The sequence below is a fragment of the Excalfactoria chinensis genome, chromosome 1 (assembly GCF_039878825.1).
Source record: "Excalfactoria chinensis isolate bCotChi1 chromosome 1, bCotChi1.hap2, whole genome shotgun sequence".
Lineage (NCBI taxonomy): Eukaryota > Metazoa > Chordata > Aves > Galliformes > Phasianidae > Excalfactoria > Excalfactoria chinensis.
This window is the reverse complement of record NC_092825.1, coordinates 102,559,322-102,584,181: the sequence shown is the minus strand read 5'-3', so window position 1 is coordinate 102,584,181 and position 24,860 is coordinate 102,559,322. Positions and strand designations below refer to the sequence as shown.

The 24,860-nt window shown below is 39.3% G+C and overlaps 1 protein-coding gene across 1 annotated transcript in view; it reads right to left on the bottom strand.

The window, feature by feature from the left end:
* The window catches only part of PCP4 (Purkinje cell protein 4), a 53,214-nt gene that overhangs the window by 16,751 nt on the left and 11,603 nt on the right, over positions 1-24,860 (bottom strand). The window contains exon 2 of the mRNA XM_072350703.1: positions 16,128-16,179. Within this exon, the coding sequence (XP_072206804.1) occupies positions 16,128-16,179 (52 nt within the window). The remainder of the gene's footprint in view (positions 1-16,127; positions 16,180-24,860) is intronic.

Below are 24,860 nucleotides of genomic sequence, written 5' to 3'. Positions count from 1 at the left end.
TACAACTTGGCAATGTTTGAAGATAGAAGAGCCACATGTCAAATGGTAAATCTCAAGTTTCTGTTCAAAATGATAACAGCTGAGGGCAATCCAAATAGAGGCATCTGGAAATTGTTTTTAATTGGTAGACATGCTAGTATTTTGTTCAAGACTCATTTTTGGAAACAACTGGGATGACTTTGCTGAACTCCTCCAACATAAATTCTGCTTGATGGCAAGCAACCAACCAACATGGCAAATTTCAGCTGAAGGAGTTGAATTTTGGTGAGGCTGTATACATCTGAAAATGGATTTGAAAACCAGAAGAATTCAGTAGCTCAGAGATTCAACCTTGCCACCAATCTAGGCAATAGCAAACAAAATAAGAATACATAACATGAGTAGTGACTGTAAATAAATGAAATAAAGATATAGATAGACAAAATCTTGAAGAGGGGTCAAAAAGGGAATGTGGATATTCTTGCATTGGTGTTTTGAGGATTGCCAATGATTCTTCAAGGTCTTAGCCTCAAAAATAAAATAATAAAATAAAATAAAATAAAATAAAATAAAATAAAATAAAATAAAATAAAATAAAATAAAATAAAATAAAATAAAATAAAATAAAAATGTTATTTATAGTGATTATACATTATATATATTATTAATATATTATTATATATAATCACAGCTCTCCTTTGTGTGTTCTGTGATTGAGGATTTCTCTAGCACTTAGCCCTGTTGCTTATTTGAAATGTATAGAAAACCATTTTCCCTTACCTGAATTTAAGCTCTGACAGATACTCTGAGTTCTGCTTGGATTTACAGACATGTCAGATTGTCAATAAAACCAATCTGAAACACCATCTTAGCTGACACACACAATTGACCAACCTCAGATCATTACTCCAGCCCATATTTTTCTGATCTATATAGGTTATATATCTCCTTCCTATATTTCCTTCCTTTGTTTCTGAGGATTACAAGCAACATGAGCTTAACAATGTTAACATCTAAAAGAATGACAAAATTTCATGTCTTTCCTCTGCATCAGAGAACACAAACTGGGTTAATGCTATAACAGATTTAAGCTAGGACATAAGTCAACAGCTGACACTACAAGCGTTGACATATCAGAATGCACAGTGTACAATACACCCCCCAAACCAGTCTCTGTTGTTCCTAACTAAAATCCACCTCATTTTCCTTACTGCTTGAATTTCGGACCTGAACATAAAGCTAACAAATATTTTTATTCTCTTTTCCATGGGAAACCCAGTGTGCACTCCCTCTCTGACAAGGAAGAAAAAAAAGGACTACTGAAAGTGCTCATTTCCAATTCCATTATTTTAAAGATTGCTTTATCCCCTTAAATATGGTACTCTTCTTTCTAGTGTTTCTTTTCTGTCTTCACCTGAGCCCTGATCAAACCCAGTTTGGAAAACAGTAACTGTCTTGTGAGACTGTGCAAACTAGAGACTCCAGCTGAGGGCCAATCATGTGTTAGTCAGTTATCCTATTCTGATGAATATATATTCTTGAACATAGATGCAAACAAAGTTTTCCTGAGAAAATAAGTGGAGGCAGTTAGAGGAAGAAGTAGTGCTTGACCTATCTGTGCTGAGAAGACATGAAATTCTCTGGGGAGGAGAAAGAATTAGCAATGGGACAGAAACACAGCGTGAGAGAGACAGTAAGAAAGCCCACCAGAAAAGAAATAGCTTGCAGAAAAGATGAAAGGGAAACTTCAGATGGAAAAAAATCAAGGGACAACTCACTTAACCCCTCATAGCAGTGTGACTTGACTGGCAGTAGGGCCAGTAGCTGGGAATTATGCCAGGGCATCCCACTGCATCACATTCTTTACCCCACTCTTGTGGACACACTCATGTTATCCATGAGAATAAGGAGAATGAGAGGTCACACTGGCAGAAAACTACCTACTGACACTAGACAGGGATTGGTAAAAAGTTTCAGGATAGTAAAAGCCTCTCGGGCCTTGTGTAAGCACTGAAGACAGCACAGCTATAGCAATTAGCAACAACTGAAGGTCTGATTCTCTATTTTCCGTTGCCTACCTCAATCTATTCAGACTCCTCTAGAAATTACCAGAGTATTTTTTTCTCCCCAGATCGATCAGACTTTCATGCAAGCCACTAGTGAGGGAAAACCAAAACATATTTTCTTGAACTGCCTGAATGGAAAACCTACATTGTTTTTCACTGTTCTGTTTTCTAGCATGCTTGGCCAAGTTTATCAATTGCTTTGTCACATCCAGGCAGCATAACCTACAACAACAAAAGGTATGGCCAGCACCTAAAAAGGAGGCTGACAGCTAGCTGACTGCTCTCTAACTCAGCAATTACGCCTAAATGTTAAGCTGTGCTGAACAAAAGTAGAAGCTGTACTCTGCCTCTTGCTGCTTGGCCAAAAACCTCACAAAAACACAGCAGAATAGAAGCAGCTGCTCTGTCTCAGCTCAGGTTAATTATGTGCAAGTTTATATCCTGAAAGTTCAGTCAAGAGAGATCCCTCTAAATATGCTTCATAGTACTGTTTCCTGGAGAAAACTACTTACAGGTGTAGAAAATTACTGTGATCTCCTAAGAACTGTGTGAAGTCACAATTACAGTAGTTATAAAATGTTTTCACCTCAAGTTTAGAGTAAATTTGGATCTATTTGTGCTTTGTAGAGTAAAATAGCTTCTCAATGATGTTGCACAGTGCACACTTCAGAAATAATGGCAGTTGTGGATGTGCTTACACTTCAGTTCATTAAAAACTGAAACTTAGAACTGAACACAACTGGAGTTAAAAGCTCACACAAACATTTATAAAGGAGAAGCTACAAGGAAGCACTAGAAACTACTTCATGTAGCTATCTTAACTGATTGCATGTGCAGCACTTTCTATTGAGGAAAAAGAATGATGGGGAAAAAAATGTTTTCTGTATGGGTCACAGTTTGAAAAAGGCTCAATGCTCAGTGAAGGCAACATGCACACACGTAGAAGAGCTCTAATCCATGTACCTAGTTCCACTGGGTTTATCTACCACTGTGCTGTAGATATGCAATACTGTCCATGGATCCTTAATCTCCATAGCTCTTTGCACTGGAGTCCAATAGAGCTATTTCTTTCTCCTGGTTTTGAAAGAAAAAGAAATTTAAGCCAAAGGCTTAAGTTTGTCTGACATGGAACAAAGTGGTGCTTATTGACAGAATGATGACTTGTGACTGATTGGCAAAGCCCATGTCTGTGCCCTCCACTGACAGCATCCGTCACCTGCTGACAAAGAGGTCCCAAGCCACACATCTTTCATCTGCCTTCCTATCACCTTGAATAGCAGAAGATAGGAGTGTTGTTTTTTCCCAACTTCTAGGCAGCAGAACACATCTTTGTCTTTTAAAGGCAGACCTCACAAGAGATTTCAAGGTTTAGTTAAGAATAGATTCTTTGTAAAGGTCACAAAGAAATTTTTGCTGGTGAAAAATGCAGCTATCTGTTTTATGAACAAAATTATTAGATGAGATCATACTCTACCCGCGCTTCATGCTGTCTGCTAGCAATTAGCCTGCTGACTGCTAGACTGAGAGGTAGCTGCTTTGAGATGCCAAACAGCCTTGAATCCAGCTGCCTCAGAATTTGTCTCAACTTCTTTCTCTTTGTGGGCTCAGACTGCTGGTTATCAGAGGCAAGAGAGATATTTGGATCTAGATATCAGGTTCTCATCTTTGCTGTATAAACCAGTATGGGGACAAATGCACACCCATCATGCTACCCAAACATAACTGGAGTTCTACTATTACACAGGAGCAGCAACATCACCATCTTTTCTCAAAGATATTACACCTGACACTCTACACTACCATGAGCATTAATCCAGTGAAATAGAAGGCCAGAAGACTAAACATATCTTCAGCCTGTATTTAACCTCTCCCCTCCTATCCTTCTGTTTAGTTGTAACACATCTAACTAAAAATGAGAGAATTCAGCAAAGAATTTTCACCATACTTACTTTTTACTTCCCTTCTTAAACGCAGCCAGAAACTCAGTGCAGCACCTACAGCTGCAGAGCTGCAGCAGACATCCCTTCACCTGAACTCAATGGGAATTATAAGTTTCAGAAGCTCTGTCATTTGTTTTGAAATTAAAATATTGAAATTAAGCCATTTCCCACAAACTGCGGTGATATTGTGCAGACAGAACACTGAAGGGTGCAATCTTCAGGTCACATACTGCCCAGCCCTAAACCCTCACCATGAAATGGAAAAAGAGTGATGTAATTGCAATAGATACAAGTGATCCTTCCCTCCCAATTTGCTCCCCTCTCTATAAGAGGGATATGATGAAATTAGCAGCTTATGGATTGACACTAAAGCAAGGCACATACTGCAGTGTGCGGCAGAAAGAACGGAGAGCGACTGACTTAATGCCCTCTCTGTATCTAGCACCCTTTGGTCTGAATTGTACATTTACAATCTCTAAAATGATAAAGTCAGAAAAATAATAATGGAAGGCACTGCTAATTTTAATGAGAATTAAATTAATTTAAGAATACCGAAAAGGACAGAGCAATGTTGTCTAGCTGGAGAAAACAGTGAAAATGTAAAACAGGTAGAACGAACAGAACAAGCCCTTAAAAAAATAATAATAATAAAAAGCTACAAAAGTAAAAGTTTGATTGAGTTGACTAATGGCTAACCTAAACTGCAAAGTACAGAAGAAAAAAGTCGCACTGCTTCAGAAGTTAATGCACCAACACAGTGCAATCAAACTAAAGATGTTCATGCTAGGGACTCAATCCTCCACTTTATGTCTGAAAGAGTTGCTGCAATATACTCTTAGGAAGGAGCACTTCTGAAATAGCTATGAAATTAGAAGTAGGGTTAAAAAGTCATAAGCAATCCAAAAGGCTAACTCTTGTCCACTGGTTGGGTTCTTGGCATGAGACTTCTAACTAAGATTAGAAACTGTGGAGCCAGGACAGTTAGTGTTAGATTAATACAGACAATGAGTTCAAAAATCATACAATAAGGTATTCTTTTTTTCTGGCTATTAGCCTGGATTTTAATGAGTTTGTGCTAATGAATACACTTGTACACGTCCATTCTTTATTGGCAGCATTTAGAGGAGCTGGTAAATTGGTCAGTGTGGAGCTCCAGTGTTTCACTAACACCTAGCAAACAATTAATGCTTTTCTACCTAGAGTCAACCAGCAGTCTCGGGGTTTTTTCAGTAAAAATCAGAATGAAAGATGATATACTCAAAATACAGTTAGAATACTCATTAATCAACTGCTGTTAAATAATGCTGCTGTGAGACCCTAGAAGAGATGAGAGCAGAGTCCCAGTCTCTGCGATACCGACAGCATTTCCCAAAAGGTGCCAAAGCACCCTGTCCTGTTTTCCACTGTGACTCTTGAAACGTATTTTCCATATCTGATGTTATTTAAGTTTCTCCTTTTTTCGAAAATTCCTCCTTGGAAAACATCTGTTTTTCTCACTCTTTCCTATTCCTAACTCAGTGCAAACTGAGGAACTGAGTATGCTTGACCAAAGCAAATGCTTTCAAATCCAGTATCCTAGCAAAATAAGACCTCCCCAAGCCAGGAAATACTTGGATGCTAGATTTCCATACAGAAAATGGCTGGAAGAGGTTGAACAAGGAAGCTAAATTTGGCCAGATCTAAATAAGAGCAGAGTTATTTGAGATGGAATTAAGGAGAAATTAGATGCCCACATCCAAAGCTGGTATACTGAAAAACCCCACTGAGCATCTGTCTTCAGAGGCTCTGTAATATTACCCACTGTAATGGTATAATGTGATGGAAAATACAGCAAAGACAGCAGGATAGCAGAGCCTCTGCTAAACCCAAGTGCAGCAGCCATGGATGCAGAAACAAAAGGAAAAAAGCTGCTCACCTTCAGAAGGTCATAGGCAGGGATCACCAGCGAGATACCCTCACCTCCACTGCCAACTGTTAAAAGAGGTTTGGGAGGGGATGGATCCTGGCTCCATCCCTTCCAGACACTCAGGTACACTGCCTGCACCTGAGCTCCCCTGGGTTGTCTCTGCCTTTCCACCAGGTGCTCAATCACTGCTTCAGGCTGTGACTTGGCATTTCCATTACACCCACAGATTCCTCAGCCTTGACTGAGTTGAGCAAGTCAGAAGCCATTTTATTCCTAAATAAGATTGAGATCTCCAAACACCTAGCTCTGTGGAGAAGCTCATTCTAATACGCATCATAGAATGGCTTAGGTTGGAAGAGACCTTACAGATCACCTAGTTCAAACTTCCCAGCCATGGCCAGGGTTGCCACCCACCAGATCTGGCTGCTCAGGAAATGGAGAGATGCTTCCCTTTTTCCAGTCACCAGAGGTTTCTCCTGTCAGCCATGACTCTTCAAATATGATAGAGGGGCTCAGCAACCCTCAGCATCAGCCAGTATCTTCAGGACCCTGGGATGTTTGTCATTTGGCCCCATAGAGTTGTACACAACCAGCCTCTTAAGGTAATCTCAGACTTGCTCTGCTCTTACAGTGGGGGGGATTTTGCCCACCTGATTCCCACCTAGGCACATGAGAAAAGTGGGAAGACTGACTTCCAGTAAAGACTGATACAAAGAATTTATCAAGTACCTCAACCTCCTCTATGTCTGTTGAACTCTGCATGTCCTATCACATCACAGAAGAATTGTAAATTGACAAACAGGGCTATAGATCTCTCACACGTACACACTTTCTGCCAGAAAAGAGGAATTCCACCCCAAACTTCTAAAGAGGACCAGAGTTTACTGTCATTGATTTTAATGGCTCCTGTTCAGCCTAGGAACCCAAGATATAACTGGATGAGAAACCTTCTCTTGCGATGTATAAGGGAACCTAGGCACTTTATATAATGCCATTGAATCCAATCCTGAGGATCAAGACTGGAGATGCACTTGTTTATACTGTAGCATCCAGATACTTCCTGCAGACTTAACTACCTTGTTCCCGTATGGATATTCAGCTAAGGACCAAACTTTAATCATGCCTGTAACACTCCGGCTGTTCTAAATGCTAGTTGCTTGCAAAAGGCAGCCTGATAATACCAAATTGCAAGCTAATTTTGGAGTACCAAGCTAAGAGTATTAAGGGCTCTGTGCTACAAATTAAAAGCTTGAAAACCATCAGAAAAGAAAAAAACAAAAAAGATTTGTAGTGACTTACTAATGGACAAGGAACTCATAACTGAAAAAGATTTTTCATTTAATCTAGAAAACCAAGTCTTCTGGAAAAGAAAAGCAACAGAACAAAAGCCTATCATAATGAAGTCAAGCAAATAATGTGTAGTTAAAGTGATGTTTCTGTAACAATAAACTCTGGTAACCTCTGTTGTGCATTGACTGTGCTCCCCTTTCATTTTTCACTTCCACTGAATTAGAAAAATCATGCAACTTAGCTACATCCACCTCTTGCAGCCTTTTAATCACCTGCTGTTAAGAGCCTGTGGACGTGGAGAGGGACATCTGTAATTTGTGTCAGTCTAGCTCCAAGGACTTCCAGTGTCAGTACACCACCCCTCTTGTACCACCGACTCTAATGCTTATATACTATTGGCAAACTATCCTTGATGGCATATGGACAGATTCATTTCAGAGGTAATATTAGTTTCACTAGGCCTATCTAAAAACTAGCTGACCTGGGTTCTTTGTTTGGGTTCCTATCAGTAACAAAGCAGAACTGAATGTTCTTCTCAGAGTACTGATGACAGCATCGTTTCAGATGAATACACATCTGTGGAAGCAAGCCAACGCATGACAGCTATGTGCCAGTCATGGAAAGAGGTCTTGTTTACCCTGGTGCATAGGCAGGCAGTGCACTGATAATTACAAACTGATCTCCAAAAGAAATACAGTACTTGTCGAAGGCACAATTTCAGTTCTGCCTTTTCTCATCAACCTGATGTTAACTTCAGCATAACTGTCAGTCATGTGAATAGCAAAACCCACCAGCATCACCGGGACTTTATCAGCATTTGTTTTCCTTAATTTACAACTGCTTCCCCCACCCCTAATCCCCTACCCTAATCTTTATACACGGGCTTCTCAGAAAAGATGAGAGATTGAATCACCTTCCAGGTGCCCAAATGTCCACTGAAATGCAAAAAAAAAGGTCGGACAACTCCCAGATGCCTGGATCCAAAATGCTGCAGGATCAAAGCCACATAGTAATCACGATCAGAGGGCTGGAGCACCTCCCCTACAAGGACAGGATGAGAGAGCTCGGGCTTTTCAGCCTGGAGAAGAGAAGGCTGCGAGGAGACCTTACATCAGCCTTCTGGTACCTGAAGGGGACCTACAGGAAAGCTGGGGAGAGGCTTTCCACAAGGGCTCAGGTCTGGGACTTAACAGCTGTTAGTTAAGGCTCCTTTCTTTCAGGTAATTTCACTACTCCTCTGAGTAACTCACTGAGCTTGATTTATTGACAGTATAAACTTTCCTGAAGTGTATGCACAACAACTAAAGCAGTAGGACCAAGATCATCTATTGACAACTGAAACTGAAACATCATTAAGCATAATTCATAATTATTTCCTTGGGCTACTTCTAATCGCAGTGCTTCAGGATGGCTGTAGCTCTACTAATTTCTACCTCCTACAGAAGTTGTGCAAAGGAGCAGACCATATTAGTGACCATAGGTAAGTATCACTTATAGACATGTGTTCACTTCTCCACGTTTCAGAAACTGAGTTGAATTTGCGTGCACACAGTTTGAAAACATCACATGTAAGCAGGCATATACACACACATATCCCATCTTGTATGCAGGCACTGTGTACACAATAAAGCTCTCATAAATTAATCAAGCTATTCTTGTAGAAAGCTGGAAAGAAAGAGATGAAATGAGGCAGGGATTGTTATTGTTATCTCTATTTTTAAATACTTGGAAGGCATTCAGTTACTACAGTGGTGAGGACCATATAAGTACCTAGACAGATTCATTTGTGGCAGGAACACTAAGTGTGAGGGCTTTTCCAACTCAAAGGTGACAGCTGGCTGGGGATTTAAGGGACCTCTAAGGGGGGGAAAAGAAAAAAGAGGGAGGAGAAAAATATTTTGAAGTCATATTTTTCAGTCCTTTAAAGGACTTAAAAAAGTTGAAGTAGTTCCTTATATTTGTGCTGTTTTACTTTGTTATTTGTTTGGTTGTTGGTTTTTGTGTGTGTGTGTGTGTGTGTGTTTTTTTTTTCCCCCTGGGAACTTCTGCATATGATTTGCTTTCCTGGTACTCTTATCAGAGAGGAAACCATTGTTTGCCTCTTAAAATAAATGTACTTAAGAAAACAACAACAACAACAAACCACCACCAACAAAATGACACACCAGAAAAGCTGCATAACTAACATTAGGCATCAACGTGCACATAGAAGCACTGCACGTGCATAACGTGGTATTCTTTGCATCTAGAGATGGACTTATTTGGAAGTCGTGAGAGTAGTTGCAAACAACACACAAAATGAAAACTTCCAGGGAAGTCTGAAGACAGGACATTGGCCAGGACTACACAGGCACTGCTGGCTCTGCTCATTGCTGAAACTTTTAATAAGATGCTTTAAGATGCTTCTGACTAAACATTTTAAAATGAACGGTCCTCCTCACCAGATAAAATCCAGCAGTAATATGCAATACCACACCAGGTGTCTCAGATAACAAAAGAATATGAGCAGCATCCGGGCTCTCGAAACTATCATTTAAAGTTTCAGTCAGGTATACTCTCTCCTTAAAACTCTAACAGATAGACCTCCCCAGAAACCAGATGGCCACCGTGTGTGTGCAGACACGTGGGGGTAGGTGAAGCTCCAGTAAACAAGGTGTTCAGTTTTATCAAAAACATGTAAGCCATTGCTTTGAAAGTTTTTGTAGTGAGAAAAGCATCAGAAGTTGCTGATAAGAATTTTTTTGGTGAACTATCCTTGTTAACACTCTTCTAAATAAATAAGCACACTGCATTTCTCTGGAGAGATCTTAAACTTATCCCTGGCTTCAAGAAATGGAAATTCACCTAGGAGAGGAAATGAAGTTCCTGTATAATTCCCCTCTGTTCCTTTCAGCATCCTCTCTAGGGAAGATCTGTGAACAATCTGAGAGCCTTGTTATTAAAGGCTAGATCTGTCTTCAGCTGACACATGCTGGCTGCCTGAGGAGACTGCTGGACTCCTTGATACACAGACTAGGAGGTCAAAGGAAGAGATACAGGTCAAAAGAGGACCTGGGACATATTTGGTTTGGTTCTGGCTAAACTTTTTGTTTGCGTTTTCCCAGGAAAGTTCCTGAAATTCAGTGGATATGGCTGCCTGTACTACTTTTACCATGAAACCCATCTCAACAGCATAGCTACTCATCCAAGAATTACTCGCTTTCTCCCAGCTCTCATTTGAAATGCTCTCAGCTACAGATCTTAGCACTGAGTTCACACAGGATTTTTACACCCTTGTCTGAGCCTGAGCAATCAGTACATGATAAAATACAACTTACATAACTATGCAAAGGGCTCAAACACTTTTGTATTTAGGCTTTACGAAGGTGTTACATTATTTGATGGCTGCTCAGACATCTAAGAATGTTACTGAAACACAGCCTTTCTATTCTGAGATTTGAGAGCTGAAGTACAGCAAAAGATTCTCATTTCGCACTTACCATAGTCTGTGGTGGAAGGGACCCTTAGTTTCAACTCCCCCTGCTGCATGCAGGGACACCTCCCTCTAGACCAGGTTGCTCACAGCCCCATCCAACCTGGCCTTGAGTGTTTCCAGGGAGGGGGCATCCACAACCCCACTGGGAAACTTGTTCCAGTGTCTCACCACCATCACAATAAAGAATTTCTTCCTAATATCTAGTCTAAGTCTACCCTCTTCCTATTTTAAACCATTTCCCCTTGACATGTCACTACATGCCCTTATGACAAGTCCCTCCCCAGCTTTCATGTAGGCCCCCCTCAGGTACTGGAAGGCCACTATAAAGTTCCCTTGGACCCTTCTCTTTACCAGGCTGAAGAGCCCCAGCTCTCTCAACCTGTCCTTGTAGGGGAGGTTTTCCAGCCTTCTGATCATCTTTGTGGCCCCCCTCTGGACCTGCTCCAACAGCACCATGTCCTTCTCGTGTTGGGTCCTCCAGAACTAGATGCAGTACTCCAGGTGGGGTCTCATGAAAGCAGAATAGAGGGGCAGAATCACCTCCCTCATCCTCTTAATCATTTTCTCTTGATGTAACCAAGGATATGGTTGGCCTTCTGGGATGCAAGTGCACAGTGCTAGTTCATGTTGAATCTTTCACTTCCTTAATCCCTGCCAGAATCAGGTGGATTTTATGAGATAGAACAAAAATTGGTTCTGGACATAGAAATGGGGGAGGGAGACATTTCCTGACTAGGAGACCCTCTTCTGTGAGGTACTGCTTTCAAGCGACAAGAGTATTTTAGCAGAATACCAGTGAGGAAAGTTAAGACGGCAAGGCCATTTCCTCCGAACACTCAACAGAAAACCCAAGAAAATTCAGTACTACGCATAGTTCCAGACTATGGTACCCTTCTCAACCTCTAATTAGTGCCATGAGGATGAAATATCAAAGAGAGAGACCTGCTTCATCTTTTGCCTCACAAGCTATGTTCTGTGGGAAAAACAAAATGCACAAGGCATTACAGTGCTACAGCTCAATCACTGTCCTTCCCTGTGAGTGAAGAATGTGACCTCTAGATCTGGGCGGCCATGGCAAACCCACATTCCATGAGCATATTTAAATATTTACACAAATCAGCCTTCTGTTTTCCTTTCTTTTTTGAAACCTTTCTCCACAAGTTCATCTGTAGGGCTGTTCCCAAAACCAGTATATTTTTAAAGAGTCATTGGAGAATATTAGTGGAAAATTAATTTTGAGTCCTCAAACAAATATTTATATTAAAGTCTACTATAATAACGATCCTGAATTCTAGCCAGGAAATAATGCACCGCTGATCTAAGAGCTCCACATGAAGATGATTATTTACTATGAAGATGATTATTTACCCTGCTGGACCTAGCATTCTCCTCTGAATGCAGCAGGCACAGAGTGTGTAATTTACCAAATTCCTTGAGCAGCTGAAGTTAGTGAATGGATAGTTGACTGCATTACAAGATGCTTAAAAAAGAATTTACTAATGAGAGCTCCATCTCAACATACACAACTCTTTACAGTTATTGTTAATTTTCTAGAAGCATTCAGATTTAAGTCAGTTCAGATGCCTCCATTTTAGATGAGCTCCTGTGCAGAACTGACCCATGATGTACACAAAAGAGACGAAGAAACCCAAAGTCTTTATCCACTTACAGTTTTCTAACTACTCAAAGCAAATATCATGAACTGTCAGGATAAATGCTTGGGAACAGAAAAGAAACAAAAAAAAAATGTATTCAGTTTTTCAGTACAACTGACTATCTTCCCCTTACTGCATAGGCTGACTGCACCATAACATGCAACTGAATTCAAAAGCATTCATTTTCTTTTTTACTTAGAGCTGGGGATTTATCATGTGGGAAAAAAAAAAAAAAAAGAAAAAAAGAAAAAAAAAAAGATTTATTAGTGTTAATAGTGTTAATATTCATATTGCTGAATGATAGATATAATATCCTGAGATAATAATTACAAATATCAACTAAAAATCACATGCATTACATACAGAAGAGAGAATGAGATTTATTAATAGGTAAAATGAGTATTGTAAATCTAAAGAAAATAATAGTTGGTTATGATGTAGCTGTTACCCTGCTAAATGTACCAGTCTGTATAGAGTAGATTGCTTGATACCACCTTGCAACATTCAGTGCCCACTGAAGTTGTCAGGTACTCTTACACTGACTTCACTAGCTTTTTTCAAGCCACTGACATACCATGATAGCACACTGTAATAGTTGTTATTCTTTAGGAAGGGATGAATCGTTATCTGCCCTTTTACAGGTCATGATCAAGACCAAACTGCAACTTGTTTAAAAGGTCAAGACAGATAAATGTCATCCTGTGTGGTCACTGAGAATTTTGCTGTTAACCTTCAACATCAGTAGAACTGGCTCCAACCCAAGCAATTATTCAGTATTTATAATACAGATGCATCTTCAAGAATTACTGACTTGTTGCTACATAAAGCCAGAGGATATCGTGGTGTATACCATACAAATACAGTGGAGGTCTGCTAATGACCAGTACTTTGGAAGTGAAAAGACACTACCACTTAGCAGTCTGCAGGAAAATTCAAGGCAGCTGCAGGAAGATACTGCTGACAAATGAAGGTCCCATCTAGGTACACTCCATTTATCAACACAACCAGTAGAGTTTCTGTACAGGATTTTCTTCTCCCATTATCACAAGCTTTGACACACACTGTCACACATCACTGTGCTCCACACAGTTTTTCTGAAGCTGTCTTTCCCATTGCACATCCCCTTGTGCCAGAGAGTAAGGCTGCTAGAACAAAGCAGCATCAACTCAGTCTGCATTTTGTGCTTTATAGTAAAAACCTACAGCAGAGTTTTTTAACAAAACTAAGCGAGGCCATTGCTGGGGTGACTAAATATGACTAAGTATATGGTATCGCTGCCCAGAGATCAAACAACGCACATTCATTAATAACTACCATACCTACAACTACTATAAAAGGAGGCTTCAGATATTTAGTTTCCTTAAATGCTTTACAGCGACAGCAACCCCACATACATCTTCAAAGAGGGAGAGTACTATTGTCACAGACATTGGTTTTAGTTTCTCTAGTTTTTACTCAGCCTACAGATGGACCCAAAAGTTCACTCTCCACAAACAACTTCAACCCACAGCAGTTTCTCCATTACGTGAATCAAAACTGTAACAAGATCTGAGCATCACTATTTGTTTTCAGGGCCAGTTCTCAGCCGTTTTTCCTGGATTTGTAATCAAGAGCAAGAACAGTGACTATGCCAGTTTAATTTCTCAAACAGTTTTCATAGTACAACTCTATATTTTACACTGGAATGAAAGGCAGTTTTGTTTCTTCCCCCCACTTCCCTTTTCCAACAAGAGGGAAAGGTTCATTTTGACAGGGAAATGATCATCTGAAGAAGTGGCTGATTTGCAGACTTCTGGCCAAAATACACAGTATATTACATTTTGTAAGTAGGTTTCACAGCACACCCAGTTTCCAGAAGAATAAATTACTTTTGCTCAAATTCTAACTACATACGGCTAATGAAGTGCAGACAGACAGACTTGTTCTGCTTCTTTGATTTAGAATTCAGTCTCAGGTTGAAAGGTCTAATTCTACTTCATTCTCTTGAAAGTATGTGGATTTGGGAGAAAAAAGGGACTGAGTTCTATCTCCCCTGCTGCTGCTCTCTTTTTATGTGGGTGACAGGGTTTTTTGGTTATAATTTCATTACAAAAATAATTTACGTTATCTCAGATGAAGTAAGCATTTGCCTGTTTATATTATGCATGAAACTATGCTACAACTAAGTAGAATTGTATATTTGAATTAATAAGCAACCCAGTCAAAATTTTCCTTGCAGAGAAACAGAAATTTGCCCCTAAAAAGGCTGCAGAATAAGTAAATCCAAGCTAAATTTGGCAGTAGGGTAATTTTATTTGTAAAGAAATTCATAGTAAATGGACTATCAGTTCATAATGTGCTTTAACAGCAAAAAGAAAAACATGCTTTCCATGCTGCCCGAATGGTTGGCATAATTTTGCTTGCCTTCCTTTCCTGTTAACTTCAGGATGCAAATGGCTTTGCTGTCAGGATACATTTGTTCCCACTAATTCAACACTATAACAAGCCAAAATATTTCTTTTTCCATTCTTTAATTTTTGTTTTATCATACTGGGAACATCATCCACTGATTTCATTTACTGTAGCATTATGCAAACAACTCTTATGGGAAAGTCACCTCTCTGTAATATGAAAACTAGCAGAAAAAAAAGACTAAGTGTTTCAGGATATGTTGCATTAGAGGGCCTAACATTTCTGGGCAAACCAACACAAAGGCCAGAATGCACATCTAAAATCACTGCTCAAATATCTCACCCCAACAAAACCCTTTTCAGAGCAGACACATTCTTCTTGCTTCTCACTGGAGAAGATGAACTACCAGAACATACTTCTTTTGATTAGAGCTAAATGATCAAACAGAGCAAACAGCATATTTTTTTTTTAGCTCAATCACTTCCCTGTTTATGAAAGTCTACAAAATGCTGTTGCCTCATATTCGGGTGAGTCTATAATTAAAGCTGATCAAAATGTTTTCCTCTGAAAAATATTGCTGATGGTAACAGGATTTTAATCGAGTGACTGTTGGTATGCAATGTGCTTCTGCCTCCTGTAGGAAATAAAACCAGTTCTCAACTAAATACCAAATGTTTTTACTGAAAATTCAGTTGGTTTTCTTCTTTCACATTTAAAAGCAATAAAAACAAACAAACCAACAAAAAACAATTTCTAGATAGAATTTTTTGTACCATTTGTGGAGTAGGAATTGATTTCTGCTTGCCACCCTGTTGAAAACCAAGAAACCAACTTGCCCCTTTGAACAATGGAGCATTCATCCAGCTATGTGGAATGCCAAAGTCAGGATCTCATTTGCTGTACGGTCACTCTCTATGATCTGCCCCATTCACATCACCTCCCCACCAACTCTCAGATGAGCTCTGTGCAAGTGGCTTCCGACTTTAGTACCTCAGATATCAGCCAAAAGTGGAATGAATCAGACCACAAAAATTACGTTTATGGACAAGTCTTTGTAATTAGTTACTTTTGTACACCTTTCTCAATCATGTAGCAACTACTTATAACATTTAATCTTCTCTCTCTGTTCTTTTCTCACATACCAAACACTACCTTTCTCTAGCCTTATTTGCAGCTGTAATGATTTTGAACATTTGATTTACATAGTACAAACTCAGGAGCAAATCTCTACTTAAATGCATGATTTGAATATACAAAGGACATGATCCCATGAAGCCCTTAGAGATTTTCAAAAACATACAAAAAGTCAGAGGAAAAAAATACAAGACCGATGCTGTCTGACATCTGTCATTAAAGTAAATATCTATATCCATATCTATTTAATTGGCTCGGTACTCTCCATCAAGAAATACAGCTTACACTCACCGTTCTCACCAGATGTCTTATCTTTTCCATTTGTAGCTCCGGTTCCTTGTCTCTGGTAGAAGAGAGAAAGAAAAAGCAGTTAGAACAAACTTGGATTGTCCTCTTGGAACTGCTAGCAGTTACAGCCAGACTTCCCTTCAATCTCTTGGATAGCCACTCACCATCTTATGATGCTGTTTAGGAAAACTAGCAGTCTAAACAGGTACTATTTAGGTACTTGGTACTATGCATGTAACATGTATGTAATTGTACACTACTATCACCTGTTAGTATGGGGTACACGCAGTCAGGTTAAAACAGCGCAAAGGTATGAGTTTCAATAGGACATTCCCTTGGGTCTCTGCCATATTTCCATTCATGGGATTCTTCTGACATTAGTCAGACATTCCATTTTGTCCTCAAGCAAAAATGGAACTTCCCACTTCATCTTACTTAGTCTAAAGAACACCTACATGACATTCAATGCAAAATACTGTGAATAAATACAAAGTGACTTATAGCAAATGCCAGTGCAGCCCAAACAGATATTAACCGTGGCAAAGCTGTATTAGTGTGGTTACACTTATATAACATACTAGCTTAAGAATGGCTACTCAGTAAAAACCTCTATACTGCACCCCTCAGAGGGAGCATCTCACAGGTGGAATTGAGGTGCTTAATAAACTTGTTTGGTAAGATTTGCATTCCTTACACAAAATTATTCATACTTATATGTATTACTGAAACAGATTAAAGAATCCATCCTCTAGAGCTGTCCATGTGAAAAAGCAGGAGTATTAAGTTTACAGTGAATAAATCTAGTTGCAGTCAGAGGCAACATATCTTCATGCATCAGGAAAGTTAACAACTGTAGCAGCACTGTGAAGCACATGGTTTGCACTAAAATATGGACGTCCATACTCATTCTGTTATGAGAAATCAGACAGGCATACTTATCCTCAGGTATTTACTGCAAAGCAGCTGATTAAAAACTCCTCTAGTTTCTGTCCTTCATCTCCTACTGTGTTTGCATTCTCAGAGTATTCATGATGTAAGTACAAAACCTTCATGTTTACTCTTAGCTCTGATTATAGAAAGCCAGAGGGAGAAAGGAAAAGTTCTTCAAACCCCTCAGGAGGACAAAAAAAAAGCTACATATGGTCTATCGTGCATCCACATGCCCATGGTGAGGTTTCTCATCTTCCTCCCTGTGGCAGACTTCAGCGCATGACTCTGCTCTGCTGCCTTTGCCTCATCTCACACTGTGCAATGAGACAGAATCCCTACTGAAAACAACGCTGAGTCCATATCTACCATCCCAAGCAATGGAAACATATTTTTGTTTCTCCCTGGGGGTTCACAGTCCACAACAGGAAAAAAAAAAACAAAAAACACAACAACAACAACAACAACAACAAAAAACACTGGCTAATAATGCCAAAAAAAAAAAAAAAAAAAAAAAAAAGATCCTAAAGTCCACCCAGAACCCAGTTTTGCTAAAGATGTTAACATTTATGCCTTTAAATTAAGCTTTATTAATACTTCAGTATTTCAATTTCAATCCCTATTTGAAACAAGATTTCGGTGTAAATTACCAGGACCTCCATCCCCCCCCCCCACCCCAAAAAAAAAATTTCCATTTTCTATAAAGTAAAAATCCAGTAACTGTATTACTTCCTCTAAAAATTTACTTTTAAATGCTTTTTTTAGGTTTTCTTTCTGAGTATTTCAAACTGTGCTGCCTAGCTGTTATGAAGGCTTCTCTTTCCTCCCCAGGCTATACCTGTCAGGTTTGGTCTGCTGCTGATGCAGTGCTGGAATAGGGAAGCACACATTTCATGTCTCAGGATTTCCCCTTTGGGAGAAGGGAAAGTACTGCTAAAGAAAATAAATGAAATCTCAGCTTCAGTCATTGAAGATTTTTTTTCTGTTCATGAGGTCAAAATTGTTTTGTAAGTTAAAATCAGACTAAATGCACAAAGCTTGTTTGGGGACCATTAGACATACAGAGAATGAAGCTTGAAAGTCTCTTGAACAAGCTTCTGATAGCCCTTCCTTCTCTGCTGCATGCATAATTTCATCCAAAAGCATTGTGCTGTATTCCAAATAAGACAAATGGATTTGAAAGAGAAAATCACTTTCTTGTTAACAGGGCATTGCAATTGTTACGAAAAAAAAAAGCCGTCTACAACATATTCATCCACTTGCAAAGCCTTCAGTATTTTACTTCAATACAATCACTGGATCTACTTTAAAAACAATAAACACAAAACAAAACATTTTCAAGATGCTGATATTATTAGCATTAGCCTCTTGCTTCTTTCTTCACCTTTCATGATGCTACCACAGGCTACAAAACAAGGCTTAGGTTTCCAATGTCATTCCAAACAAAGGACTGAATGTGAGGAGGAGCATTTTCAAGAAGCGATGGATTAAAGCCCTCTAGAAGCTGGTATAACGGATATTGTCCTGAGAGCCAATGGATCAAATTAAAAATGTTGAAATAGGAAAATAAATAAATAAATAAACAAATAGTATTAACTTCTGAGCTTTGTTTTTAAATAAGCAATCCCCAAATTGCTGACCATATTTTAAAAGCTTAAAGTAGTCTAATCCTTTTGCTTCCTGTAACTCATAGCCCTTTTCCATCACTCAAATCTTCTGAAGTTCCCTAGATTCTGTAAGGCAAGGACTAGGACAGAAGCACTGAATAAACTGTCCATTGGGTATCAAAGAGGAAACATCTGAGCCAAAATGAACATGAGTCCAAAGCCATAATGATTATCCAGTAAAACAGGATAAACAGTTTTGTTGCTACGTTGCGTAGGAGGAAACATAGTTTATGACTGCTTGGGGCTATATTAATTTTTAACTCAGTGGTTTTGCTGAACATCAAAGGCACATCATTAAAAATGTCTCCAAAAATCAAAGTCACTCCCAATTTGTCAGAAGATGAAGGAAAAAGGGCTACTGCCAGGAACCACAGTAGGAGAAGAATAGGTTTACTTTCCCATTAAATTCTTGGTGCCATACACTGCAGCCCGCTAATGTAATGTAAGAACTACAGAATTAGTCCCCAGGTGTACAAACTAAGGGCAAAAAGTGGGTTTTCAGCCAGGAGGATTTCTCAATAAGAACATTAAATTACTGCAGTGAGGTTTTCTATTCATTCTCCTAACCTACCCTGCAATCCCAAACCTAATTTTTGCTTTTTCTTCCATTCCCTTCTTGAATTCAGATTTTCAGACCCTTTCAGCTACACTACAAAGTTGCACCTCAGGATTAGGGACTCTATCCAAGCATTGGTTATGAAGTTTCTTGGGGCAGAGGAGTTACTCTTGAGGAGCTATGGAAAGCCCAGTATCAGGAAGTGAGACTGTCAGGGAGCTTGGACAAATGGGTCAAATGGTTTTATCTTTCATTTGAGTGCAGGGCCAATATAGCATAGCACGCTGTACCCCAGTGAAGCAGTGGTTGCAGATGTTTAAATGTAGATTGTTTCTGCATTAAAGAAAATAAAAAGAAAAAGAAAGAAAGAAGCGTGCTCAAGGATAGAATTAAGAAAATAGAGACACTGGAAAGTTTCTGTAAAGTTAATATCAGAAATGGCCAGTGTTGCCTTGAATCAGATTTTTTTAAGCAATTATTTCACTGACATATTTTGTATATCATTAGCATGCTCTGCTCTCATTGACTGAAGAACAGCAGGGAAATCTGCACAAATCCTAGGCTTTTCTTAAGCCTCATTTTGCTACCAGGTCTGCCTCTAACACAAAAGGCATCAAGTGTGTGACAGAAGGAAATACATGTCGGTACAATGCAGCATAAAAAACATCTGTGCCGTAGGTCAGCCAGCTGTATGCTGAGAGACACTTTAATCTGGGCTGCTATCACTGATATCTGTTCTCTATTTTCTGTTAAATGTATAAGATGCACCCAAAATATTTCATAGATGTTTTCTCACAGTCTTCTGCTGTAATTACCAAAAGCAGCTGCTTTAGCACCAGAATAAGAAAAAGCAGTGAAAAATACATTTTAGAAACTTACAAGTTCATAACTTTTCTTCAAATAAAAATGTTATAAGTGTTCACTTCAGGACTTCCCAAGTTTTTCAGGTACAGCTTGTAATTTTCCTACTTTGCAGCAGAACAATCAGAAGATGCACTGAATTGGTGCCCACTGATTTCAGGTCTAAGTATCTCCTGTTTAGTACCTCGAATCTGTGCAATCAGCGTGGACTTCATCTAGGAACATAAAAGGACACAAAGTTCTAGGCTGATTTTTACTTAGTGTTGGTTGATCTCTAAAGGTACAAGAGAGGTTTAGGCTAATGAAATTAACCAAGGCTGAGCTGACTTCACTTACAGGTGCGGGATGATCCCAAAGCATGCTTATATTGTCATTACTGCATCATTACTTCATAGTGCTTTTTCTCTTCTTTCCCTAGGCAGAATTTCGAGGACATTACAATTGCATGTCCAGTCCTACACACTACAGGCAATCCATTAGATATAAATAAAGTCAGAAAATGCACAGCGCTACATCCTTCATACAGCCTCATCTTCCATGTACTTCCCGTCCAAGTGCTTTACATGCAATTCCTGATTATGAGAAAATGTTTTCCATGCTTTTTTATATTAGGTATGAATTTGCTATTAAAAAAAATAAAATCAAATATTCAATTCAATTAAAAAGAAAAACAGGTAGTGAGCACTGAGGAAACCATTTGCTGTTGCTGGTTAATCACTACATTACACAAGCATGGCACAGGAAAACAGTTCCATGATGAGGTGACATCTGGAACTGACTGAAATCAATGGGCATTGTGGAACTGCTGCTCTTTCAAAAAATCTAATTGAGGTCAGAAAATAGGTGAAGACCCAAAACTTAAGTAGAGGCAAAAAGCAAACATCCATGATCTGGAACAAGTGGATATACTCTGTAGAATTTGGAATTTCAGTGTAAGTCGGTGAAATTCTTTGCTGGAGATTCCTGGGAATTGTATATCAAAATGCATGAAGATGAACAGGGAACAACAGAATGGATCTTGGTGTGCGACAGGAGAGTCATGCACAAACTCTCTCACACGTTCACTCCAATTTTAAGTCTCCAACACCAGTCTGTGGTATAGATTGATGTCAAACACCACTAGTTACATAAAGAATGCTTACAGATAGAACTGAAGAGTCCCAGCGAAGCTCTAATACTATACATTATATACATTAATACACTATGCAAACTTTGTTAGAAGTAAGCTCTCCTCATTGCTTTATTTTGCCACCTCTGCAAGTTTCTCCACGTTTTTTCCCCCCCACATCAGACTGAATATTTGTGAGATAAAATCATCCTTTGAAGCCCCCATTTAAGATAACAGCAACAAAGACAGAGCATCTAGCCACTACTCTGTCTGAATGTATCTGTGAGTCTGATGTACCTGCTGCTTTCTTGCTTATCTTTGCATGAAATCACAGATGATATCTTTTGAGCACTCAAGAGAAATGAAAAACATTCATCAATATGTACTTCAGTACAAAGCAGTTGTTTTTATGACTAACAGTTTCTGGTAGAACCACTTTTTCCTGGCTGCTATCACCCTACGATCACCAACGATCTCAATTCGTTGTACATAGAAACCTATGTAGCACTCTCTTCATGTCACTTTGCACAATGGGAATTTTCTATTCTCTGGCCGCCCTGCGTTGCCAGGGCAGCATAATATTGCCAGAGCAAGAGTGCCAGGATTCATCTTTCAATACCGGCTGTCAAAATTAAACAATCCCTGGCACTCTGACTATTTCTGTAATCATCTTCATGCAGTCAAGCAGTGTTGTACTTGACTAGCTATTGATTGTCCTTAATTTTAAGGATCTCCTATGGCTATTTTTATACATTAAAACCCCAGAACTGGGCCAAAATGAACAGATGCAATTCAAATTCTGGTGGCATTTGTGGACTGGTTTTCTATGACTTTCTTAGTCACTGAAGGCACAGGAGCATGGACACACACACATATTGACATCCTAGTAACCAAGAAAATATTTCTCAGAAATTAACAACACAGCAGTGGATAATCAGAGATGCTTTTCTTTTTAGACACTGTGAATCAGTGTTTGGCTCTTGCCATTGAGGTGATCAGGACAAAATACAGTCTGTTCTCCCTTCATTTGCCCAGCGGCATGCCTAGCTCCAAAAGGTAAGAAGTCATAGGTTGGTGGAATCAAGCTACCGAAATACAGCCTCTCTAGAAACATCTGCCTGTGCAATTCCCTTACATCTTCCTAAAAATTATACAACCTGAGCATTCACATCTTTGCACCTTTGAGCCATTTAAACTACATAAGAATAAGTCAACATAAAATGCTTAGTTCACCCAATGGACAGAGTGCATTAATCATGGGGGTGTTTGCAGTGTTCAGGCATTTGGCTCAATCAGCAAGGTGCAGCTAGTTCACTATTGACTAAACAGAGCTTCTGGATTTGAAGCAAGTCCTCAGCACGAGCACCCAGTATGCTTCCAGGGTAAAGAGGGAGGCAGCTAATAAGACGGAGCAGAGAGAATCGCTGTCTGAGATGCAGAAACCCACTTACAGTGCTGTATTTATAGATTCTAATAGCACAGAGGAGAACTATGCCCCACTTTCACCAATGCAGCGCTGCAATTTATAAATCAACACACTGAAAACCTGCTGATTTTGTATTCAAATTCAATGCAGTGTTTTAAACAGAATATTTACACCAACACCAAACATAATCAACATAATTAGCACAAACAGTAGCTTGTTTAATATTTAGGTTATTATCATATTCTGAATAAAAACGTTATTAAGTAGATATTTCTCTGAAGACATTGTAATCACTTTTTTTTTTTTTTCTGAGGCAGGGATTAATGGAATCTTTGAAGTTAATTTTGAAAGCAGCTGCAAGTATGTATTTCCCAAATCCTGTTAATTACCGTGCCAGCCTTGAGAAGTAATCCTTTTTTTTTTTTTTTCCTTTCCTGCAGGAAACAGGGCTTGATCCTGCAAGGCTTATTTACAGGAAAACTTGCATGTGAACAAGTACTTGTGTTTACTTCAGTGGTATTAGCTGCTTGAGTGAGAGTTGGAATCTCACTGCGGCACTGTGAGATCTCTAAACTGCACGTTAAGTTCTGTTAAGAACAATATAAACAGGATAAAATTAACTATGGGATAAGCCTTCACCAACTGGTAAAAGAAAAAACACCTCAGCTCTCATTTGGACAAGGATGGTAATGCCTGTGTCCTCTAATTATACTGCAAATTGATAAGTAGGAAATATCAAGGTGACCTGAGAGGAACATTTCAATTACATAAAAATAGATTGATTAAGTTGTGAAGTATAAATGAAAAATGACTGGAATTCTTTGGATGGTCTTTTCCTTTTTTATAATCCTATTAGCTCTTATCTGCTGGTAGCATTAAATTTGGCACCACAGTTCCAGAAAAAGAAGTTTGGGACAGGAAACCAGCCTTCAGAACTCCCCTTCCCTATATGATCCAGTCCAGGCTGTGGATGCCCCATCACTGGATGCATTCAAGGCCAGACTGAATGTGGCTCTGGGCAGTCTAGTCTAGTGGTTGGTGAACCTACCGTGGGCAAGGGGGTTGAAACTAGATGATCTTTGAGGCCCTTTTCAGCCCAGGCCATTCTCTGATGATTCTTAGATAATGGTGATTTTCTCCATCCTCAGGGCATTTATTTGTCCAAATAAAACTGCTTGCAAATACATACAGAAAATAGCATCACTGAGATTATTACAGTTAATAATAATCAGCTAAAGAAGAGTTTAATTGTTTGCATCAGTCTAACATAACAGGCAACAGGCTGTAAAGCAGGAAGGAGGCACCACAATTTGATTCAGGAAACTGAATACCAAAACATACCCTGCTTTGAAACATTCAAGTCTCCCTCTTTTTCTTTTTGTCTTCCAATTCTTCTAGACACAGTAGGAATTGCTATGATCTCAGGAGATCATTCCATAGAAGGATGCAAAAGCCCTAGCTCAAAAATGGAGAGGTACAGATGGAAGGATACAGAATTCCAACCATGGAACCAAGGCAGCATTGGCTGGAAGTCTGTGGTCCAACAAATACCCCGATGAAGAATATTGTCAAGCCAGGTCTTGCAAGCCCCAAAGGCAAAGAATCCACACTCTCTCTGGGTTATCTGTTCCAGCCCTGCTGCACAACACTCCTAAGAAGAAAGATCTCCTTGCATCCCCCGATGATTTCAGCAGCTAATTTTACTCTGAATTGGCTTTCTCCTAAAAAGCTGGAACCACAGATCTTGAGAGAAAGAATCTAGAAGCCAAGGTGCTCTCAAAAGAAGTTATTTGGAATCATTACATTTTCTAAACTTTAAATTAAACATTCTAGTGCCCCAATTTGAAATATTATTTGCTAAGCAGATCCCAAAACATTTCATCGGTTGTCAGTTCAACATGGATCTGTCTCTCTCTGTGATGTTGCACAAGCTCAAAGAAACACCACACAGCCGGGGACTACCAAAGCAGCTCAGTGACAGGGGAACTCTAGATACATGCAAACAGCATACCTCCATTATAAGCCTTGGCCACCTGTGCAGGCATAGTTAATGGCAGCTGACTGTAGCAATTGATGAGGAGCTAATCAGAACCCTGGGGACCTTGGCAAAGTGTTGAATTCAGAGGGCACCCTGGGTACCCTTCAATATTAGCAGTCTTGGATGGGAAGAACGCACTAAACCAATTAAGGG